At 37.9% G+C, this 21777-nt stretch overlaps 1 protein-coding gene across 30 annotated transcripts in view; it reads right to left on the reverse strand.

The window, feature by feature from the left end:
* Positions 1-21777, reverse strand: part of EPB41L3 (erythrocyte membrane protein band 4.1 like 3) — a 198123-nt gene that overhangs the window by 17096 nt on the left and 159250 nt on the right. For 14 of the 30 annotated variants that reach the window (XM_073331510.1, XM_073331503.1, XM_073331501.1 and 11 more), the window contains 7 exons: positions 20029-20126; positions 16820-16995; positions 12804-13021; positions 8229-8792; positions 3963-4016; positions 2011-2046; positions 1139-1330 (listed from right to left, as the gene is read on the reverse strand). In XM_073331510.1, coding sequence (XP_073187611.1) covers positions 1139-1330; positions 2011-2046; positions 3963-4016; positions 8229-8792; positions 12804-13021; positions 16820-16995; positions 20029-20126 — 1338 coding nt within the window. The remainder of the gene's footprint in view (positions 1-1138; positions 1331-2010; positions 2047-3962; positions 4017-8228; positions 8793-12803; positions 13022-16819; positions 16996-20028; positions 20127-21777) is intronic. The other 16 variants (XM_073331513.1, XM_073331524.1, XM_073331521.1 and 13 more) reach the window with 7 other exon arrangements.

Genomic DNA, 21777 nt, shown 5'->3' on the forward strand with positions numbered 1-21777 from the left:
GGAATCAATAAATGTAAGTGCAAAGTACTTCACTTCAGCAGGAAAAAATCATGTGCACAACTACAAAATGGGGAATAACTGGTGAGGTGGTAGTCCTGCTGAAAAGGATCTCGGGGTTATAGTGCATTACAAATTGAATATGAGTCACCAACATGATACAGTTGAAAAAAAGGCAAATAATCATTCTGGGGTTATGTAATGGGGTTCGCAACCCCATACTGAGCATAGGCAGAAGGGAGAGGAGAGTCTTTCCTGCTTACAGGTAATCAGGCTGACCACATCCTAGCACAGCTGCTAGAACTGTCAATCGTGGTGACATGCATCCACAGGTTGGACCAATAAAGAAAACAAGCCCAACTATAAAGGATGGAGAACAGAGAGAGAAAGGAGGCAGAAAGGTCTGGGATAGAAGAGGGGCAACAGGCGGCCTCTGAGAAACTAACAAAAGGAGACTGTAAGCCCTGGAGTTTAAAGGCTGGTAGACTCAATTTAAATTAAGAATTTATAGACTGGCTTAAGTGCAGATGAATTTAACAGGACCAATTAGGAAAAAGCTGGGACCCCTAGAGAGACTGCTCCAAGAGCAGTTGACAGATATATTAACAGGAGTGTGTATGAAAGACAAAGAAGGTAATTTCCTGCTCTACTCGGTACTGGTGAGGCCTCAGAGGGAGTACTGTTTCCAATTCAGGACGCAAGGAATACAAGGAAAGGTTAAAGAACTGGGAATGTTTAGTCTTGAGAAAAGAAGACTGAGGGAGAGTGGAACCTGATAACAGTCTTCAAATATGTTAAAGAGCTGTTATAAAAAGGATTGTGATCAATTCTTCCCCACGTCCACTGAAGGCAGGACAAAAAGTAATGGACTTTATTTGCAGTAAGGGAGATTTAGATTAGATATTAGGAAAAACTTTCTAACTCTATGGGCAGTTAAATTCTGGGACAGGCTTCCAAAGGAGGTTGTGGATTCTCCAACATTGGAGGTTTTTAAGAACAGGTTGGACAAACATCTATTAAAGATGGTCTGGGTTTACTTGGTTGTGCCCCAGCACAGAGGGCTGGACTTGATGACTTCTCAAGGTCCCTTCCAGCCCTACATTTCTATGATTCTGAGTCTGATGAAAAGGTGGGCACTGACCTCTTCAGGCACAAGTGGTTCAATCATCGGAGCTTCCTCCTGTCTTGTAGCAAGCCGAACTGGAGATGTCGAAAGCCTCTTCTCCCATTCATTAGACACTGTAGTGTCTGTGGAGGTTTCCAAGAAGGTTCGTTTCAGTTCACTTATATTCGTCTGGTGTTTCATCAGGTCTTCTTGATTTTTGTCTAGCTCCTGGATAATATAAAAACAAGGGCATTTTGTAACATTCACCTAAGCTGCCAAAATGTAAAAATCAAAATGTGTAAATTGGTTAGTGAAGAAGGTAGTAAGTATTTTAGGGGATCAGGGATCACAGCACTAACACAACACTTGTGAAAATGTGGTATTTTGAAGGATAACTGCACAGAAAAATCTAGTTCGTGTGAGCAATAAAATACTCCTAAGTTTACCCATATACACTGTAAGCTATACCTGATAAAGAAACTTTGAACATATATATACACACACAGATATTTATGGAACAAGGTAGAGAAAGCCATCATAATCTGAGAAAAAAATAGCCATTTAATTTATTAGAAGGTGGGAGTACACGGTTCATGCAGCATAGTGCAGATCCACAGGTTTACCACTAAAACCAACACACATGTACAGTACATGCACTGGTATATACAATACCAACCTCTAACATAAGATTACTATGTTTGACATACACATTTTCACCCTTTATTCGCTTAATCAGACTATTCTGAAAGAAGTGAAAAGAAAGGGAAAGGTAAGGGACACAATATTCAAAGGATACAAAATGCTGTTCTATGCATTGCTTTACAGAGACTTGGCAAATAGCATGCTGAGAGATATGAACACTGCGGACACCCACAATTCAGTAATGCGCATGGCCTTCCATTCTTTACCTGTGCCTTGAGATCTCCATCTTCCTCTTGATCCGACTGCCAGCACAGGAAAGATTTGAAAACAAAACCTTACCAACACAAATCAATGTAAGGTGACAAAAGCTGATCCATATATTTTATAATGCTAAGATCACATTTTCTCTCCACTGAGAGCACTGGAGAAATGGGTGGACACATTTATCAACCCAATCTTGCACAGTTCTCAGATCTAATACAAGAGCCTTCTTTTAAACTTGCTAAATGTGAAAAAAGGATATTAAAACTTCATTTTTGTGTGTGTCTGTGTGCTCAAATATTCCCAGGCCCCTCTATTCATTTATGAGCCAGCATTCAGACTTTCTTACCGAGATGTAATGTATTATACTTTAATGCTAATAGTAAGAGCTTCAGATCTACATGACACCAAGAGTTTAAAAATTATAAATAATGGTCCACTAGCAGTCTCCTATAAACTTTGAAGCAGGGTAACAGTGCACAATGCTGCCTACAAAGCTGAAGCATCATCTAATTCCATAAAATGCTATTTCACTAATTTTATTCATTCTCTTTCTGTCTCTGTGAGTTTTTTTATACACACATTTTAACTATACTATGTATACACTGTCTCTGGATCCACTTTTAGGAACTGCACTATGGAATGGCATATTCACTGGGATCCTAAATTTTTTGAAGTGACTGATGATTTCAGTTGCTTCAGTTTGTGAGTGCCCAACTTGAGACATTTGAAAATTAGGCCCTTATTTGCTGTCAGGTGCTCAACACTTTCTGAAAAATCAGGTCCCTAATAAGACACCATGTTGGGGAACTCAAAAGTTCAGGGTTCCAAAATCTCTACCTGTGAAAATTTAGCTTAAATGTTTTCAATATATCATTTCTGTTTAGTTAAAAATAAAATTTTAGATAGGAAACACTTAATACAGAATTATATTTTTCCTACTGGTTATCAACATTCATAATGTCACAGTTTCATAATGGGTTCTGCTGATTTTTGGGCCATATTTTCTTGTTGATATTTTTAAATTTACACTTAATTATTCAAATAACTGCAAATTCGGTATTTGACATTCACTTTATCACTCAATTCAAGTCTCCTGTATTTACAGGCAAGATTTGATTGCCATTGATATGCTGCATACAGAATATTTCCCTGATGGTGATTTTAATTATAATAATTTGAAATAGTGATTGGATCATTTTGAAACCCTTTCATAATGTATGTGATAACACTATGCGGCTTTACCTCATATTGTATCAAATTCAGTCCTGGTGTATGCAGTTGCAACTCGATTAACTCCATAGAAGTTACACCCTCTTCACTGGAGTTTTAATAGGGCTGAATTTTGTGTATTCAGTATACTTACTATATTGTATACATTTTTAAGTTTTTGTTTGTTTGTTTATTTGAGGAAGAGGGCTAAGCTACTTATTTTCATCCTCTTAAAATAACACATGTAACAATACATGTATTATAAATGTTATATGTTAATCAGAATTCAAGGCCCAGTCTCAGATATGATTGTACAAACTTGAGTACACTCCAGGAGGAGAAAAATTCTCCCAGGAGAAACTTTTGAATATCTGTCTGTTCTCCCTTTTTATACATTTAATTATCCTTAACATGTTCATCTTAAAAACAGGATAACTCAATTTCAGTCAGCACGACAGCCCAAGAAAACAGCATTTGTTCAAGTTACTTTACTACCATCTGTTACCTACACAATACACAAAGTAGTTTAGCAGAATTTTCAAACAGAAACCCAAAATAAAATGAATCTAGAATGGATGTTTGAAACTTAAGGAATCAAATAAACTCTTCAACACACACACATATACAGAAAGGTATCTAAACTACAGCAACAGAGGCACAGAATAGTGCTAATATACAGGATCTGAAAGAGGTGAAGCTACATGCTACATTCTTTGATAACTTATATGCTGGTGACTGTACAAACCTCTGTGGCAGTGGTTTCACCATCAGCTGCAGTATCCGTCTGTTCACTGTCAGTCTATTTTGTTACACAAGTAACCAGGTTCCAAGAAGTAAGCAGGAATAAAGAATAAACCCAACTTGTCAGTAAATGCAGGTCACAGCTTGAATTGCTAAGTCTACATCTCTGTGGCGTGGCTTTTTAAACCATATATAATTTAAAGAAGCAACATAAAAGTGCTATATTTAATAAACAGAACAGACTCAGAGGAAGACTCAAGACATACTGTACACAGTATATGGCTTTACCATAACAGCTTGATTAGCCCAACAAAACATTATCTGAAAAAATGTTAATTGAATCACAGGTTTTTCCTCTTAAGAAAGCCAGGTGGCTTTTTTAAAGAACTAAAACCTTGTAAAAATATATATAATTAACAAACTTTTCCCTCACAACATAAAAATAAATAAATACAATCCTGTTAATCAATTGTTTATGCTAGTATACATAGTTACTGCGGTGTTTGATTTTGTAGTTCAAGGGGGAAAAGATGATCATTTTTTTTTAAAATAAAAAAGCTACTTTAACAGTCACCTGACTTTCAGCCCCTCATCTGTACAGATTTTATTACTGTCCCCACATTTAAACATTATGAGGCTGTCTGCATTACCAAGGAGTTCAAATAAGTATATACACAGTTATCTACAGTCCACCTATGTCATGTGGATGGCCCACCCCCCATTTGCTAGTGGCAAGATAGAGCTGCCAATATTGTTTCTAATATTAAACAGGGACAACCTTACCATTTCAAAAAAGAATACAATTTTAAACACTTTTCATTCCAATTAAAAATACTGACCAACCCCCCCCCCCCCAAAAAACAAAAAACAAAAACAAAACCCAAACCAAAACCAAACCAAGTACAAGTGGTAAAAATGAAACAAAGCACAGCATCATGCAGCCTAATGTAAGCCTACTTTTCAGGCTGCACAAGTAGAACATTGACACGGTCAGGTACGTCTTGGAACAGACAATATGAGTGTCAATAAGTTAGTACAGATAGAGCCAAATTTAGGTAACTCCTCATGAGGTGGTTGTTAAAATGGTTAATAGGCTTGCAGATCATCAAAATAACAACTTTAAAAGCAAAAATTAAATATCATTAAGTACCATTAAGTCACCTGCCCTTGATCTGCATGCACAACTTTCACTAAAATCAGTGAAGGTTCTTCAACTGACCAAGGATCATAAATGGTCATAAGACTATATATAAAGTAATAAAAGTCAAGTAATTTATAGTTAAGACAATACTCTTCATCCTTAAGTCTCATCAACATGAAGAGAGAGAAAAAAGGCAACACAGTTGAAGGTATGGATGGAAGGTCAGACTCAACTTTGAATTTCCTTTCTTCAGTCAGTTTGTGACAATTTTAATGTTACCTTAAAAACACTTTTGATACTTCCTTTGCCTTTGGCTATCACTCCTTGTTTTGAATAAAGGGTACAGAATGTGCATTATTCATATGCTAGCCAGAACTGGTTAGGTCATTTTGGTCTACTGGGTACATACAAAATACTATATACAATTTTCTAGTAAGTGGATTTGACTGGACAGGTTACTTTTTTTTGTATGAAAGTTTAGTGCCAGAATAATTCATAAATCAAAATACATTGATTATAAACATAAAGTGTTATAAAAAGATTCTGTAAAAGTAGTTGCTTTGCTAGTAAAGCAATCATTCTTTTTTTGTACTAACTAAAAGGTCAGACATCATTACAATTTTATAAGCAAAACTGTTTTTGAGTTAAAACAGTATAACTGAAATCCAATTTACACCTGTAACTTAAAACCATCTGAATAGAGGAGTCCAGGTATTTTTTAAAAATAAATAAAAAAATGCCTGGGGCCAAGACACTGTAATGCTAAATTTTGGCACAGATTGTTATTACAACAGTTACGATTGGAAAGAAAAGGCTGTCAAGAATTTTAATCACTAAAGTGTGGATCAAGCAGCTAATGAAACGTAAAGGGACAAATTCTGCCTTTGGACACACAGCCTGACACCGATGCACGTCTTAGGATAGAATGTGGTCAAAGAAGAAGTTTTATCAGAATACGGTCCATAGGGGCAGGATACTTATTGTAGCTCTTAAATATGTCATGCACATCATTGGGTACACTACTGTTAACTAAAAGTACACGTTCATACAGAGAGTTTTTTTCTATTTCTTTCTTAATGAAACAAATTCTAAATGAAATACAGAAATCAGTATATAACCACGATGGACAAATCTACTAATAAACCAATCTACACCAAGAGGCTAAAAGTTGATGTTATTGAACTACTTGTCAAATAAAGATTTGAAGTCATTTAAAAAGCAGTGAAATGGAGGTTTAAGAGGCTCAGCAAGGCAGATTTCACTAGGAACAGAGAGTTAAAAGAATGGCTGGTTAAAATTATAGACCAACTGTAGTGCTCTGAATGATATGCAGCTGCTGGAACTAATTGGCAGGCTAGGGAATACGAACGAAAAAAGATAGCTATATTCTGATAAGCTTCAGCTGCTTGTCCTCTAGTTTGTGACAATAACTGCTGTGATTTGTTTTGCCGATGTAATGCAGACATGCCCAACTTTAAAACATATTAACTTTCATGCAATATTTTGAACAAGAAATACACCCTTGATTAGGCACAAGTCTGTGTAATTTGCCATACAAGTATTGATTCTGGGGTAACCATTATCACAAAAGGACTAAATTGCAAAGTTTATTTTACACATTGTTATTATGATGATATTCACTTTGACCACTAAGTCTAATATCAAAAGAGGTGGTCATTTCTGAAAGAAGAATACACAAATGGATTATATAAACACTGCTTTATTATTATTTTTGGCTATACACTCTGCTTCTATAATAGACAATATATTATTATGTTTTTACTATTATAATCATCTGAGTGCAGAGCTATTGTAAGTTGAAATTTAATGCTATCTCAAAGTGAAGACATGAAATGAGATAGTAAAATTGATCTTGGATGCCTTTCATCCTAAATTGCAGTTTTTTTTCCTTAAAGACTGGAACCAAGAACATCTAAAGAAAATGTTTTGGTGCAAACAGATGTAACTCTGGCATTCCACAAAAGGGAATCACAATCCTATGGCCAAATGTTGCTGAAACTCATGAGGCAGATTTTAAAAATCTTTAGAGGCGAACAGAATGTGCATACAATGCAAGTCAGACTAATAACTGCATGTACAAATGGCTAATGGTAATTTATATATGCAACTACCTGATTTGTGTCTGCAAGGACAGTACAATTGTGTGCACAAAACAAGTGTGTAGTTGTGCATCTAAAGATTCTAAAAATCTGACCCCATGCTTTTACTCTGTCAGCATCGAAAGGCTCAGGAGTAAAATAGGTACCAATCACTCAGTATCTGTTACACAATCAAGTAGATTCCCTTTCTTCTTCTTCTACTTCTATGTAATGACATCCAAATTTCTCACCAGCACTACAGATCTTGTTGCCAGGCAAATTGCTTTAGCTGTATTTTGTTATAAGCCCATTCAGTTTACTGACAGAAAGCACTAATTCTGGTAGTGCTAATTTAAAGCACCAAGTGGTAACTAGGAAATGCTACCATTGCATTGGAAAAACGTACCAATGCAAATTTTCAGTGGAATGCTGCACTGAATGGGATACTAGCTGAATCTACAGTAGAGACAGGATCAAGCCACAAAGACCAGATCCAGATTTTGACATTCAAAGTTTGGGATATTAGGAACTGGGGATTTTGCTTTGCCTGTTACAAAATTAAAGGCCATTTTCAAAATTCTGACTCTGGTTTGGATTCTGAGCACCCCCAAAATTGGGGATAGTTCCAATTATTAGTTGTTTGATATGTAACTATGCATGCAATTGTATTTAACTACTCGCTATTTAAACAACTCTTCTACTGTCTTTAGTAAAAACTAGTATTAACTGGGAAAAAAACTGATTGGAAGAAAGAGAGATTTCAGATATTGTTCTTTAGAGTTGATTTGTGGCAAATCGTAAGTGTAATTCACTGCACAACTGATAAAGTTTGAACCAAGCTGTTACCTCATTCACAGTGTTGTGCCTAACCCTGGGACCCAAGCTGCACTCCCAACACAAAAAACTCTTACATATCAGCACAGACAGAAATGAGGTTCTGAAAGTAGGACCACTATTGCAGCATTCTAACACTGTTTAGGACTAAAGCACTGAACACAAAAAGAAGTGTGTTCTATGCCGAGGTACACACCTCTTCCTCTGAACTGTCACTCAGGTCATTGTCAAGTGAGGCACTCAAGGAGGCCGCCTTGGGCTCCAGGTAGCAGAGGCACATAGCCAGAGGAAAGGAGAGAGTGAGAGCATATGGCACTGAGAATGAGGCAGATAGCAGAAAGAAAAAGATGAAAAGGAAACAAGGCACAAGGGATGGTGATCGGATGGGAAGGTAATGCTGCACGCTTTCAGGCAGGAAGTTGGTTTCAGAGAGGTTAGGGAAGGAAAGGTAGCCGTCATCATCCAGGAGAGCAGGAAATGACTCTGGAAGTTGCAAGGAGAAGGAAAACAGTGTTCCGCTGTTACCAGCTTTTTGCTTATAGCTAAAAGCCATGTCTTGTTCATCAGAGCAAACTCTTCCTTTTCTATCAGATTCCAAGTCAGACTCACTGTGCATTTGCATAATGTCTTTAGATGACTCATAACTTAATGGGTTTTGAGCATTCTCCTTACATCTCCTACGAAGCTTTGTTGAAAATACAGGGGGACCAGACTGTGAGGTTGATGAGGAATTAAATGAATCAGTGCCAAGCAAAGATGACTGATGAAAGAGAAAGACCAGCAAACAAGGTGCAGAAGCAAAAGGACAAAAAGAAAACTGTAATTAGTTAATTTTCTTCTGTGTTTATATATACAAAACTCACAAAACAGAATTTTAACACCAAAGCTTTTCACTGCGTTAAATGAGACGAATTCTCAAGTCGCATGCCAATTATTAGTGATGGAGGGTTGCAGCTTACAAAAGCAATTTCTTCATTCAACATTTGTCTGTCCAGTCATACGTAGTACACAATTTAAATAAAAGTCCTTTAAAGGAACCTAGTCTATGTGCACCTCCAGATACTGTGGATTCCCATCTATCATAAGTGCTTTCAAACATGAAGTACATGGATAACAACAAAAAAACTCTAAAAACAAACATAAAAATCCCCAAACAAAAAAAGGCATTGAAACAAGGGAAAGAACTTCTAATAACTATTCTGCTTATGACAACATGTCCTGCAGTCCTTACTCAGTCAAGTCAGTGGGAAATTAGCCTGGGCAAGGACTAAACACAAAGTGGGAGATTTTCAAAAGCACAAAAGACATTTAGGTGTTTGTCATCCGAGATTTTGAAAATCTCCCCCAAAATGACTGAAAAATCAAGGCTTTCAATAGTCTTTTCCCAAGTCTCCTCCACAGAATATCTAACAGAATAAAATGTCCCAAAATTAAAGATGATCAAAAATGAAAACTTACTCTGGTTTTGGGAAAAATTACTAGCTCAGCCGTTGCCAGTTTCATGGGTGGGTAACTAAGCAGAAAAATCATACTCAGTAGATGAACACAGTGGGACAGATCCTCAGCTAGCTTTACAACAGGTGAAGATTTGCTCAGTGTATTTAAATTTCTTGTCTCACTTTTGTTTTGTGATTGGGGCCTAATCAATTTGGCCACATGGAAAGAAGCCTCATCTAATAATCAAATAATAGTTCTAAATAACTTTTCAGAAGGCTCAGGAATGGCCCTCCTCACCAAGGGCTACACGAGTACACTGTGTGACTTCAATATCCCCTGGAAAGAGCAACTGCACTGGCCCCAAACAGGCCACTAGGTACAGGAGGTTTGGGAGCAGACTGGAGGAGGGGACATAGGATCCTTGGCTATGCAGATGCAATGTCCCCAACAGCACCTCATTGGCTGTGCAAGGGAATGTCATTGCAGTCTATGTGCTAGGATTCTAGCTACATGAGCCTTGGGGGTAAGGGCTGAATTCCATACAAAGCCAAATCCCTCTGGTTTTGCGCTAGAAGAGTGATTTTTTTTCTACCCTTTATGCACAGGCAAAAAAATGCAGCCAATACTCTTGCTAGAAAGTTCGCTCTACCTATGAAGAACAGGCAGGATTTACTACTCTTTCATTGAGATGCAAGAACGTTAGAAGGGCATTCAACAAAATATTTAAAATGTAAACAAATAAGACAAGACAATGGTGCGAGTTGCCATGAGGGAATGCACTCTATTAGTGCGCTGTGAAACTATCATATTCCCTTGTAGCCTCTCACTGGCATTCTTAAAAAAAAAAAAAAAAAAAAAAAAGGGCCAGTAGATTTAGCATAATGTTTGTTTATTTTTAGACATGTTGGGTCAAATTCAATATGGACCACTGTGAATAAATGGAACAGAGAACTAGCTCCATTACCCAAACTGCGACAACTTGAACTGCACCCATTATTACTGTCTTCCCAGATCAGTTTTCTACATTTCACATGCATTTACAGTCTTACACCTGGATCCCAAAACCAGCTCCATGTGGGAACAGGCACCTGCAACAGAGCCAACTGGAAGGTAAGGGGCCTTAATGCCATATCCTGCAATCACTGGTTACTATGTGTAAACCTTACTACGTATTTTAGTAGCAGGAGCTGGTCCCCTTAAGATGAACATTTACATTTAAAAAAACACAGATTTTTCCCCATTACTTTCCTTTAGCCTAGTCTTCAAACAGATCACATAACTACACACTTCCTGATTCCAGTTAGTTTAGGTAATGATGCATTCAATTTCATAGCATTCCAGAATTTAAAAAAACAAGTAAGTAAAAAGCATTTTATAAATTTTAGATACTTAAGTTTAATATAACATCAATTTTAAACATTATTCAAAATGAATTCCTTTTTTAACTATCTGCCAATAATTTCATGTTCAAGTGCTATGTTCAAGTCCATACTTGTTCTGAAGTGTCCAAACAGATTAAATTTGGATGAAATTACTTTATGTGATATATGCACACAAATATTTCTTTACAATATGAAGCCAAAAGTCATAATTTGTAAATTTTTCCTCTGCCAGTAATATTTTAATGCATTTATTTACATGCCTGGAGAATGAACATTTAGAATTTCTCCTGGTACACTAGTTAGACCTGCAATGCTTAATTCAAACTGTAAAATTCCTTATCAGAAAAGCTGAAAAACTATATACAAAAGTTTAGATTTCTTTGAATAAGAAACAAATTGAAAATTGGTCCAGTTGCTTCTTCAGGCCTGAACCGTATACCCATTTAGGTCAACTGCAAAACTCCCATGGTCCTCAATAGAAACCGAACTGGGTCTTCAATAATATTTTAAAATTGCATTACTTAATTGATTACTTAAACACAATTTTTATTTTTGGAAAATAAATTATGTATTCTGGGGGTGGGTAAGTAACAATGTTCTTCTGAAACTCTCATTAGCAATTTCCAGCTATATGTCTCCTTTGAACTGCAGCTCACCCTCCTGCTTGACCTAAGTTAACAATCCTATAGGGACAGCATTTATTTCCAGTGGACATTTCTTTTTTTCTCCCATACATTTGAATTTCAATATAGTCTTTTCCATTCACAATCCATGTTAAAAATTACAAAGGTATTATTTTTTAAAAAGAGAGCTCTAAAGGATGGTCTCGGTTTTGGGGTACAATTTGCATCTGTAAATTTTTTCCTGAATTTTTGCACCTGCAACTTAATTGCAGGTGTCTGTTTAGGGACTCGAACCTCCAATTACTTACCTCATTGCAGGCATATCTCAGGGAGTGAGAAGTGCAAGCTCTCAGATTTGTATCCATAATTCATTTTGTGGGGGTTATAAAACGTGGGGGTGCAATTTTGTGCTTCTAAGCAGAAAGGCTGGGCCCTCACCCTTTTTGAAAATGTACTCCTTAATATGGAGCATCAAAGTTCACGAAATATCCCTTTGCATTATATCCTAGATACAAATATTTCACATGCTGTTTTTTTCTGATGTAGGGGAACAGGAAGATTGTTTGGCTGCATATTTCCCGATTCTACATGCCTTTTCCTCAGTGCTAATCTCTGAAGTACAGCATCTGCTCTGTTTGATTTACACTTTATCAAGAATAGAGCAAGCTGAATTCCAGAGTTATTGGAAGAGGAGGATGGGATGTGGTGAATGACAGAAATCTATACCACATGACTGAGGAGTAGAGAAATGCCAGTAAAAATAGGCTTTTCAGTGCAAAGCTACACAAAAGGGAAGCCAACACCTTACTAAGCCAGAAAAAAACATGCTACAGTACACTAGTGCTGAACAGTTAGGTGTAGAGAATATATGCCCATTAAGTATGTGCTGAGGTATGGAATGTGACCAGAAAAAACCCCCAAGTGGTTCTTCAAACACTGAACTGTGCAAAAAAACCTGAAAAAATATTGCTGCCCATTCAAAAATGAACAAAAATAAATAAATAAAACAAAAACACAAAAGAAAGAGCAAAAGTGTATTACGTAAATGCCACTCCTTTTAGATGTTCCCTGTTGAAAGTCAGATCACACTGACTGCTAAACCAAACTGTTTCTAAATCAAATAGCAGAAAGCATGAATTAACTTTAAACACATCACCTACTCACTCACAGAGAACACACGGCACCATACACTGTTTTCTTGTTATGCGTTTAATACACATTATGCTTCTTCTTATCCTTACTGAATTTTGCTTCTCTCTCTAATAATTACTGTGGTGCACCAAGTACTTCACAGCTGGGTAAGTTAAATAGTAAACCTGAAAACATTACCTTTGTGTCATGGCGTATTGCAGAGACTGGAGCGATTTCCTCTCCTTTTTTTTTGCCCTCTTCCTCATCTCTTTCTTCCTCTGCTTTTTTCTCTGGCGTCACAGTGGTTATCAAGTTGGTTTGAGAGATGCCCTTTGTTGTGGCGTACTGGCCAGTACCAACCTCTGCAGCAGACATAGAATCCTTCATGTACATTTCATGGTTTTCATTCACTGATGCTAAAAGCAAATATAATTTAAAGAGATCAAGTCTGAAATAGCTTGTTCTGCAGATCTGAATAAAATTAGAAGCTGGGTTTGTAAAACATTATTTTGCTGAAAACATTAAAATATCGTATTTCAGGAATCCACAAACATGCATATATACTTAAATAAAAGTGTTATGTGCTTACTTTAAAGGTCTGGGTTGTATAGACATACATACATTTTTCAGATGTATGTGTATACACACACTACATTCATAATGCATGCATTACGCATTATTTTGAACTGTTAGTAAGCTGTTAAAGCGCTTACCATGATTTAATATCTGAATGAAATTAGTGCATTGCCATATTAGTAGGCCAGGAATGTAAGAAAAAAAAACTGACTTCAGCCATGGGTAGAGGAACAAAGGACTTTTTTGAATCTCTGTTACAATATAACTTAATGCAAATCAAATGCATTGTATATCGTTGCACTGCATTTCACAAAATGACATTCTTAATGTAACACATGCATAACATCTGAGAAGCAAGAAACAGCTTTTCTCTCTTAATATTATTATTATTCAGAATTAAAATCTGACAGTCAAATATGCCCACAGCCTCAAAAACAGGATGGCAAAAATATTGTGTTCAGGTCCATTGACTATCTATGTGATTAAGCCAAACAGGATATGGCTTTTCTCAGTATTTGAGGTCTTAAATGTTCAATAATCTATAAACCTAAATACATATTAATGATTCCAAAAGAAGTAGCGGATTAACAAATACAATACAACTATATGCCTAGATCCTGCACAGGAATAACTTTATGCATATAAGCAGGTCCTAATCTAATGGGATTGCTCACACCCATAAGGTTATTATCACATGTGAAAGTTTACACTAGCCCTGATCCTGCAATTTCACACAATGCTGAATGTTATAGTCAGATTTGCATTACATAACAATTTTCATGAGAAAATCTGAATGAATGCCACCCCAGTAGGTGTATCTATGCAAATTAATATATTTTTAAACCTTGCAGATCCTACTACACTCGTAAGAAAGCATTTCAGATTTCTTGTCTCTTAGATGACCTGGGGGACTGTTTGGATATTATAAATAAAATAAAATAAAATAACACAGAAGGGTAATTTGTGCTTGGAGACACATGCACAGCAGTCAGGTCACTAGTTGCTTGGTAACCAGCATGAAGCATATGAGAATTAGAAGGATCCAAATTAACGAAAAATAAGCACCGTTTGCATCCATTTCATGGGGAGAAGTGAGGGATTGTCACTAATATGTTTAAATCACAGATTTTTTCCCTAACCTCAGTAGTCTTCATTATGTATCATCTGTGTAGCATTTGTGATATCCTTTTGTCAGCATTCATTTTTTAAAAATGCAGTCATTTCAAATAAAGCTTCTTAAAATACTTTTTTCGCACAAAAGAAATATTCAGAAACCAATTATGAATGTGGGGTGAAACAGTACAGTACTAAAAACTGACCAAGTAGTTTAGGTTTCTGAACAGCATGCTGGTTTAACCTAAAGGAGAAGCAGAACCTTGATTTCCATGAGCTACAGAGAAGGAGGAAGGAAGTAATACTAACCTATGCCATATTATCCTTAATATTACATAATCTGAATTAATTTATGTAAAAAGCTATATCTCATATCATGCTAAGCAGCTGTGCTAGACTGGAAATAAGAAACAAATGCTATTTGTTACTCACTGAAGAGAAATGATTCACCTGTGAACTTCTATCTTATTCTTATGCCATTTCCATGCAGAAAATTAAATTACAACCTTCGTACGAAACCTATAATTCATCTAAATCCTGGAGAAAACTTTGAATGCTGGTTTGCTACACACTGATGGGCAGATGCTAGCAGCCTGTGCAAACACTTTTGAACAGCCCCCAAAATACAAAAGTACTTTGCAGTGATGGGGCTGAGGAATGCAGCCCAGGAAGGATGTTTCCAGGGATATAACCTCCAAACAATTATTTTAAACTATTGTACATGCGGTTTAGTGCGTCCCATACTCTGTGAAGTGTTCTTCAGAAGAGTCTTTATGAGTCCAGGATAAAAAAGTCATCACTGGCAGGAATGGACTAGTAACATTCCAAGATGGGAAAGACAGCAAGAGTTTTTATCTATGTAAAATCTGACAACAGCTGTATTTTATTGTAACTGTTTTCCATTCAACTTCACATATTTCTGTTCACTATTTTTTAAATTATGTATTTACCCCAGCCTTAACCTCTCCTTCTCACGGTCCACCTCTGCATGCGCACTCAAATCTCTCGCTCGCTATTCCTCACACCCAGCTTAACTTCACCCACTCCACTAGGCACTCACTCATTCCTTTTTCTGGCTAGTGCATCTGCAACGTATCTTGAAGGGAAGGGGCATACGAGGCTGGGTGCCTTTCACAGTCTTCAAAGGCTAGGAAGTTTGTTCTTCTCCTTCTCTGGCTGGATTAAAAAGCTGATGGAGCAAAGGGAATCTTTGCTCTCCCTCAAGATCATCTCTTTTCCTCTTGAGGCCTAGAAAGGGAACTCTCAGTGCAAGGGATTCTTGCTCTCCTGTAGAGATCAGGTACACCATAGGAAGCACATGGGAACTGGGCCTCTGCCTCATCCTGTCTGGATAGCAAGGTGAATGGTAAGAAACATCTTTGTAGCTGGGAGCCAGGAGGCGTCGAGAGGGGAGTTGGCCTATGCAGGTTGCTGCTGGGAATGCCTGCTGAGATTCTTCCTACAGTAGAACTTCGGAGTGACGAACACCAGAGTTACATACTGACCAGTGAACCACACATCTCATTTGGAACCAGAAGTATACAATCAGGCAGCAGCAGAGACGGGGGGAAAAGCAAATACAGTACAGTACTGTGTTAAATGTAAACTATTAAAAAAAAGAAGGAAAGAAGAATTTTTCTTCTGCATAGTAAAGTTTTAAAGCTGTATTAAGTCAATATTCAGTTGTAAACGTTTGAAAGTACCATAACGTTTTGTTCAGAGTTATGAACATTTTAGAGTTACGAACAACCTTAATTCCCGAGGTGTTTGTAACTCTGAGGTTCTACTGTAACTAAAATGAGCACTATGGAGCAGAAGTCACCAGGGTGCTATTTCTATGTCTTGTCCCAACATACTTTGTGCTCCTTATACACCAGTAGCCAACAGATGGGCATTGGTTCCAGGATACAGTCCATGCACTTGTAAGCAAGGGGGAGCTGGCCAGCCCTTTAGTTCAAGACAATAACTAGCTCATTAACTTCCTAATCCAGACATGACTACATATAACTGACTGCGCATGGTACGTTCAAAGGCCCAGAGTGACAGAGGAGAACAGCTTCTTTTGAAAGTCAGTGGGACTTGGTGACTTAGGGGCCTTTGAAAATCTTGGTGACTTAGGTGCCTAAGTGACTTAGGAGCCTTTGAAAATCGCACCCTGCTTGTTTAACTGGAGAAAGGTGCTCAGTGGTGTGACTGTTTAGCATCACGTAACATCTGTCCAGAATCAAAACATTTTAAAATCCACTTAGATGAACAACAATACAGAAAAATGTTTGGTTCTCTTGCCACATAAGTCTTATGCTACAGATTGTGCAAAGTTACTAAAAGCAGAAGAAGGGCCAATGTGTTTATTTAAAGGCTATCTACTTACAATAAAGAATCATGGTGAATATACTTACAAGTCTCATTCAGCAGAAGCTGAAGGGATATGAGATCACAAGAGGTTTATAGCTATTCTCTAGCACTGTCCTTTACCATTATAATTTGTGACAAAACTCCGAGGAAGACAATTAAGAGCATCTTACCCCCATCTAAGCTGCGAGACATAGTATAACGTTTGCTGGAAGAACGCTCAAAGTAAGGTGCAGGACGGTCTATTAGTGCACTGGCTCGTCTGGTTTGGGCTTGTGTTCTTCCACTGTAGCGGAATTTGGAACCCAGTGTAAGGAATTTCTTTGGCGGTGCCTCTGGTAACAACAGCCTAATACACACAGAACAGTAAAAATATTATTCCAAACACAAAGAATTTATTTTATGGATTAAAAAAACCGCATAAAATGTTGTGTATCTTTATCTTTGTTCTGTAAACCTCTGTGTAAAGGGAAACATAGAGCATGCCCTCAACGTTGGCTAAGTAATTTTGTAATGATATACAGAAAGGCTGAATTTTTCACAAAGTCTTTATGGGGAGAAACAGGTTATCTAATGAATGAATCTCTTCTTTTATTAAAATAAAGAGATACACCTCAGCACTGTTTTTTATAATCATCAAAAAGAGAAACAAAGATTCCATGTTCTTGGGGACTGTCAGTTATGCTGCTTGAAAACAGGATAAGGCCCTTGCGTACATTTGAGGTTTTTGTTGATACAGCTACACTGGAGACTAGCCATCGATCCCTGCAGTCAGGCCAGATTCCCAATGTACACAAGGCCCTACATGCATACAGATGTTGGGGCCCCCTGTACTCTGCAATTACATGGCTAGTGGAATCCCCTTCTTACCATGGAGTCATACTGCGAAAACTAATCTTTCCTTTGGGGTGGGGGAGGGGAGTAACACATTTTTTCCCCGTGTGATTGCAAAGAAACTTTCCAAATGTCAACCAAATGTAATCAACAGGATGGATAAAAACTGATGACTTAAAAAATAAAATAATCAGATTTTTTAATTTAAATTAAATACGGGTTTATTTTTAAACAATAAACCAGTTTAAAATGAAATTAGAAATTCAAAACCTATGTTAAAGCCCAAATTTACTGTATTATATTAAAATCATTTACATTAAATACAAAAAATAATATTAAGCAGTACATGTTTGCTGCCAAGTCATGAAGAAAATCAATCCACTGAATTGGTGGAAACTGCTGCTAGGCAACTAGCGTTCCTTGAAGGGCTAAACAAGCTTGTGACAGCAGTAGTCACTTCTGCAGGTGCAGAGAGAATATATTCTTTCAGTTTATTTCACTAGTTCAGTACAACTACTAGTTCACTCAAAGCTAAGAAACCAACTGGGAGTTGACAAAGCAAGAAGGCTAGTTTTCCTCTTCCAATCTATGAATAAAAAACTAGGTGTGAAAGGATAAGATCTACTAATTCTAAAATCTAGAAGGACGATGATCAGAAACAATCAGTTCAATTCACTAATTATAGAGAATATTTTCTTAATTTTAAACACAAAACAAGTTTTAATAATTTTTTTTTCTTATGTATCCAGAACATTTAAGGTAATTAAAAAAAAATCAAAATGCTGTTTTTGTGCATTTTTATTTGCATTTGAATTTCCATTCAGAATGTGACACAAATCACAAGTAAAAAATTAATTGTCTAGTAAATAAATGCTTCATTTACCATTTCTAACATAACAAAAATGTAGAAAATTAACAAGCTGGATGACTGTAAGTTAAGTTATACAGTTGCTTAAATAAATCTATATAGATATAGCATACCCTCCTGGTGAGAAAAAAGAAGTACCAAATTTAGTATAAAGGCTCTATATCTTTAGTTTCAATTCATCTTATTTTAATGTTTACCAACCACTAAGAATCAGCCTTTCTTTAGGAAAATAAATAAAAAGTACAAATGCAAAGGACAATTAAAATCAATAATTTAAGTCAAGGTTTCCTGCCTGTTGATTTAAATTGAAGTGATTTAAATCAATCTACCCTGCTAACCAATGCAGCGATATCTGCCCGAGTCTACAGACAGCCTGAAACAACAGCTCTCAGAAAGGTGTGAAATCCCCCATTCATTTCAATGGTGTGTTACCTTAAAATGTAAAGGTGTTAATTTAGGGTGGGATTTTTCAAGAGCACCCAACAGAATCAGATGATTTTCAATGGGAACTGGATGCATTTGGTGCCTTTGAAAATCCCACTCTCATAGGTAAACATTACTAAATGTCCCATTGCTTATTATCTTAGTAAAAACATCCAACTAGTGTGTTTCTCCCACATTCCCAACCTGTCTCTCAGGCATTTTCGGGTGACAAAAGCCTGGCTGTATCTTCACAGCTGCTAAATCCCTCAGGTGCCCAAGGAACATTAAATAATTAAAATTATGGGATGGACAAAATAAGTTCATTAAAACATTTACATATGTATCCCAAGAATCACGATTGAATTCCGCAGTTTCATATTTAATTCAACCAAAAATCTCATTTTTTTTTACTTTTACTCAAGTCTGCCAAAATTTTTCCAGTTGCAACACAAGTTGTGTGTGTATGAAAGAGAACGGGTACAGAAATTATGGGCCAAATTTCCAATCAGCCCATTAACTGTAGGTGTCAGACAAATGTTAGCTCAGGGGTGGCCAACCTGTGGCTCCGGAGCCACATGCGGCTCCTTGTATAGACACCGACTCCGGGGCTGGAGCTACAGGTGCCAACTTTCCAATGTGCCGGGGGGTGCTCACTGCTCAATCCCTGGCTCTGCCACAGGCCCCGCCCCCACTCCACCCTTTCCCACTCCTTCCCCTGAGCCTGCCGTGCCCTCGCTTCTTCACCCTTCCCCCCAGAGCCTCCTGCACGCCACAAAACAGCTGATTGGCAGGTGTGGGGAGGGAGGAGGAGGCGCTGATCGGTGGGGCTGTCAGTGGGTGGGAGGCGCTGGGAGCGGGGGATGGAGGGGTGGAGCTGATGTGGGGGCTGCTGATGTGTTACTGTGGCTCTTTGGCAATGTATATTGGTAAATTCTGGCTCCTTCTAAGGCTCAGGGTGGCCACCCCTGCGTTAGCTGATAACATCATCGTGCACATGAAATGAAAAACGTCAAGTTGGCAATCAAAATCATGTGATATTTTAAGGTCCAATTAAGGACCTGCCACAGTTGGAATAATTTTGGTGAAGCATTACAAATACTTTGGGAATAGTAATCTTTCCAAATATGGTTCCAGATCAGCAATCAGAAAGGTAATAATTTTATCCCAAGTCATTTAGCCGTATTAGCACAATTGTTCTTTTTTTTTTTTTTCCGGTCAGGCTTTATTCTAAACCTTTAGGAAGAAAACCCCACATACCTGAAAAATGTATGGTGCTCAACACATACTTTCCATAAACGCTTTGCAGCACGATGATTTGGCAACTTAAACCCAATAGTGCTTTCAAACTGTTCAAACTAGGTAAAAAGAAAGAAAAACTGAGTAGTTATAGATTGCCAGAAGGGACCACTGTCATCATCTAGCCTGACCTCCTACATAACACAGGCCATAGCACTTTCCTAAATTAATTCGTTTTGGAAATAGCATGGCTCTTTTACAAAAACATCCAGCCTTGATTAAAAAAATTGCCACCACAACCCCTGGTAACTTGTTCCACTGGTTAATTACCCTCATTGTTAAAATTTTTCACCTTATTTCCAAATTTGAATTTGTCTAGCTTCACTTCCAGCCATTCCTTTCTCTGCTAATTTTTTGAAGAGCTCATTATCAAATATTTGTTCCCTGTGTGAGTATTTATAGACTGTAATCAAACCACCCCTTAAGCTTCTCTTTGTTAAGCTAAACAGATTGAGCTACTTGAGTCTATTGCTACAAAGCATGTTTTCTAATCATAGAATCAGAACCGGAAAGGACCTTGAGGGGTCATCTAGTCCAGTCCCCTGCACTCAAGGCAGGTCTAAGTATTATATAGACAATCCCTGACAGGTATTTTTCTAACCTGCTCCTAAAATCTCCAGTGACAAAGATTCCACAGCCTCCCTAGGCAATTTATTCTAGTGCTTAACTATTCTGACAGTTAGGAAGTTTTTCCTAAAGTCCAACCTAAACCTCCCTTGCTGCAATTTAAGCCCATTACTTCTTGTCCTATCCTCAGAGGTTAACTAGAACAATTTACCTCCTCCTCCTTGTAACAATCTTTTATGTACATGAAAATGTTATCATGTCCCCGCTCAGTCTCCTCTTCTCCAGACTAAACAAACCTATTTTTTTTCCAATCTTCACTCATAGGTCATGTTTCCTAGACCCTTAATAATTTTTGTTGCTCTTCTCTGGACTTTCTCTAGTTTGTCCACATCTTTCCCGAAATGTGGTACCCAGAATAGGACGCAATACTCCAATTGAGGCCTAATCAGCGCAGAGAACAATTACTTCTTATGTCTTGCTTACAACATTCCTGCTAATACATCTATAACAGGGCACACTCACTTCTCGCGAGCCCACGTGCCCCCGCCCCTGGCCAAGTGTGTGTGCGCCTGCACTCTGTGGTGTGTCTTTGATGACTCAGCCGTCCAGCCAAGTCACACACAGTCTGTCTGTGTGTTAAAAGCAAAGCAAATCCCTTTTGGGGTACAAGTCCCACAGGGTCCTCCCTCAGTAATGCCTCAGTTTGACCCTGCTCCGGAATAGAGTGGTGCCCCAGGGCTCCTTCCCTGGAGGCAATGTCTTTGCCCTCTCAGGGCCCTTGTGGCCCCAGCTCTTCAACTGGGCTACTACATTTCAGCTCCCACTCTGGGGTAACTCAGTGTTTAGCCACTTCCCCCAGTGACTAATGGGGAGGTTGGGGGAACTGCTGACTACTCCAGGTCACAGTCCAGGGACCCTGTAGATAGCAGCTGTCACTCTGTCCCTTTATCTCAGGCTTCATCTACACTACAGCCAGGATCTACCCTCTGAGATCGATCCACCGGCGGTCAATTTAGCGGGTCTAGTGAAGACCCTCCAAATCGACAGCAGATCGCTCTACAATCGACCCCTGTATTCTGCCCCTGACAAAAAGAGTAAGGTAAGCCAATGGGAGAGTTAACGTAGCTGGAGTTGCATAGTGTA

The sequence above is a fragment of the Lepidochelys kempii genome, chromosome 2 (genome assembly GCF_965140265.1).
Source record: "Lepidochelys kempii isolate rLepKem1 chromosome 2, rLepKem1.hap2, whole genome shotgun sequence".
Classification (NCBI taxonomy): Eukaryota; Metazoa; Chordata; order Testudines; family Cheloniidae; genus Lepidochelys; species Lepidochelys kempii.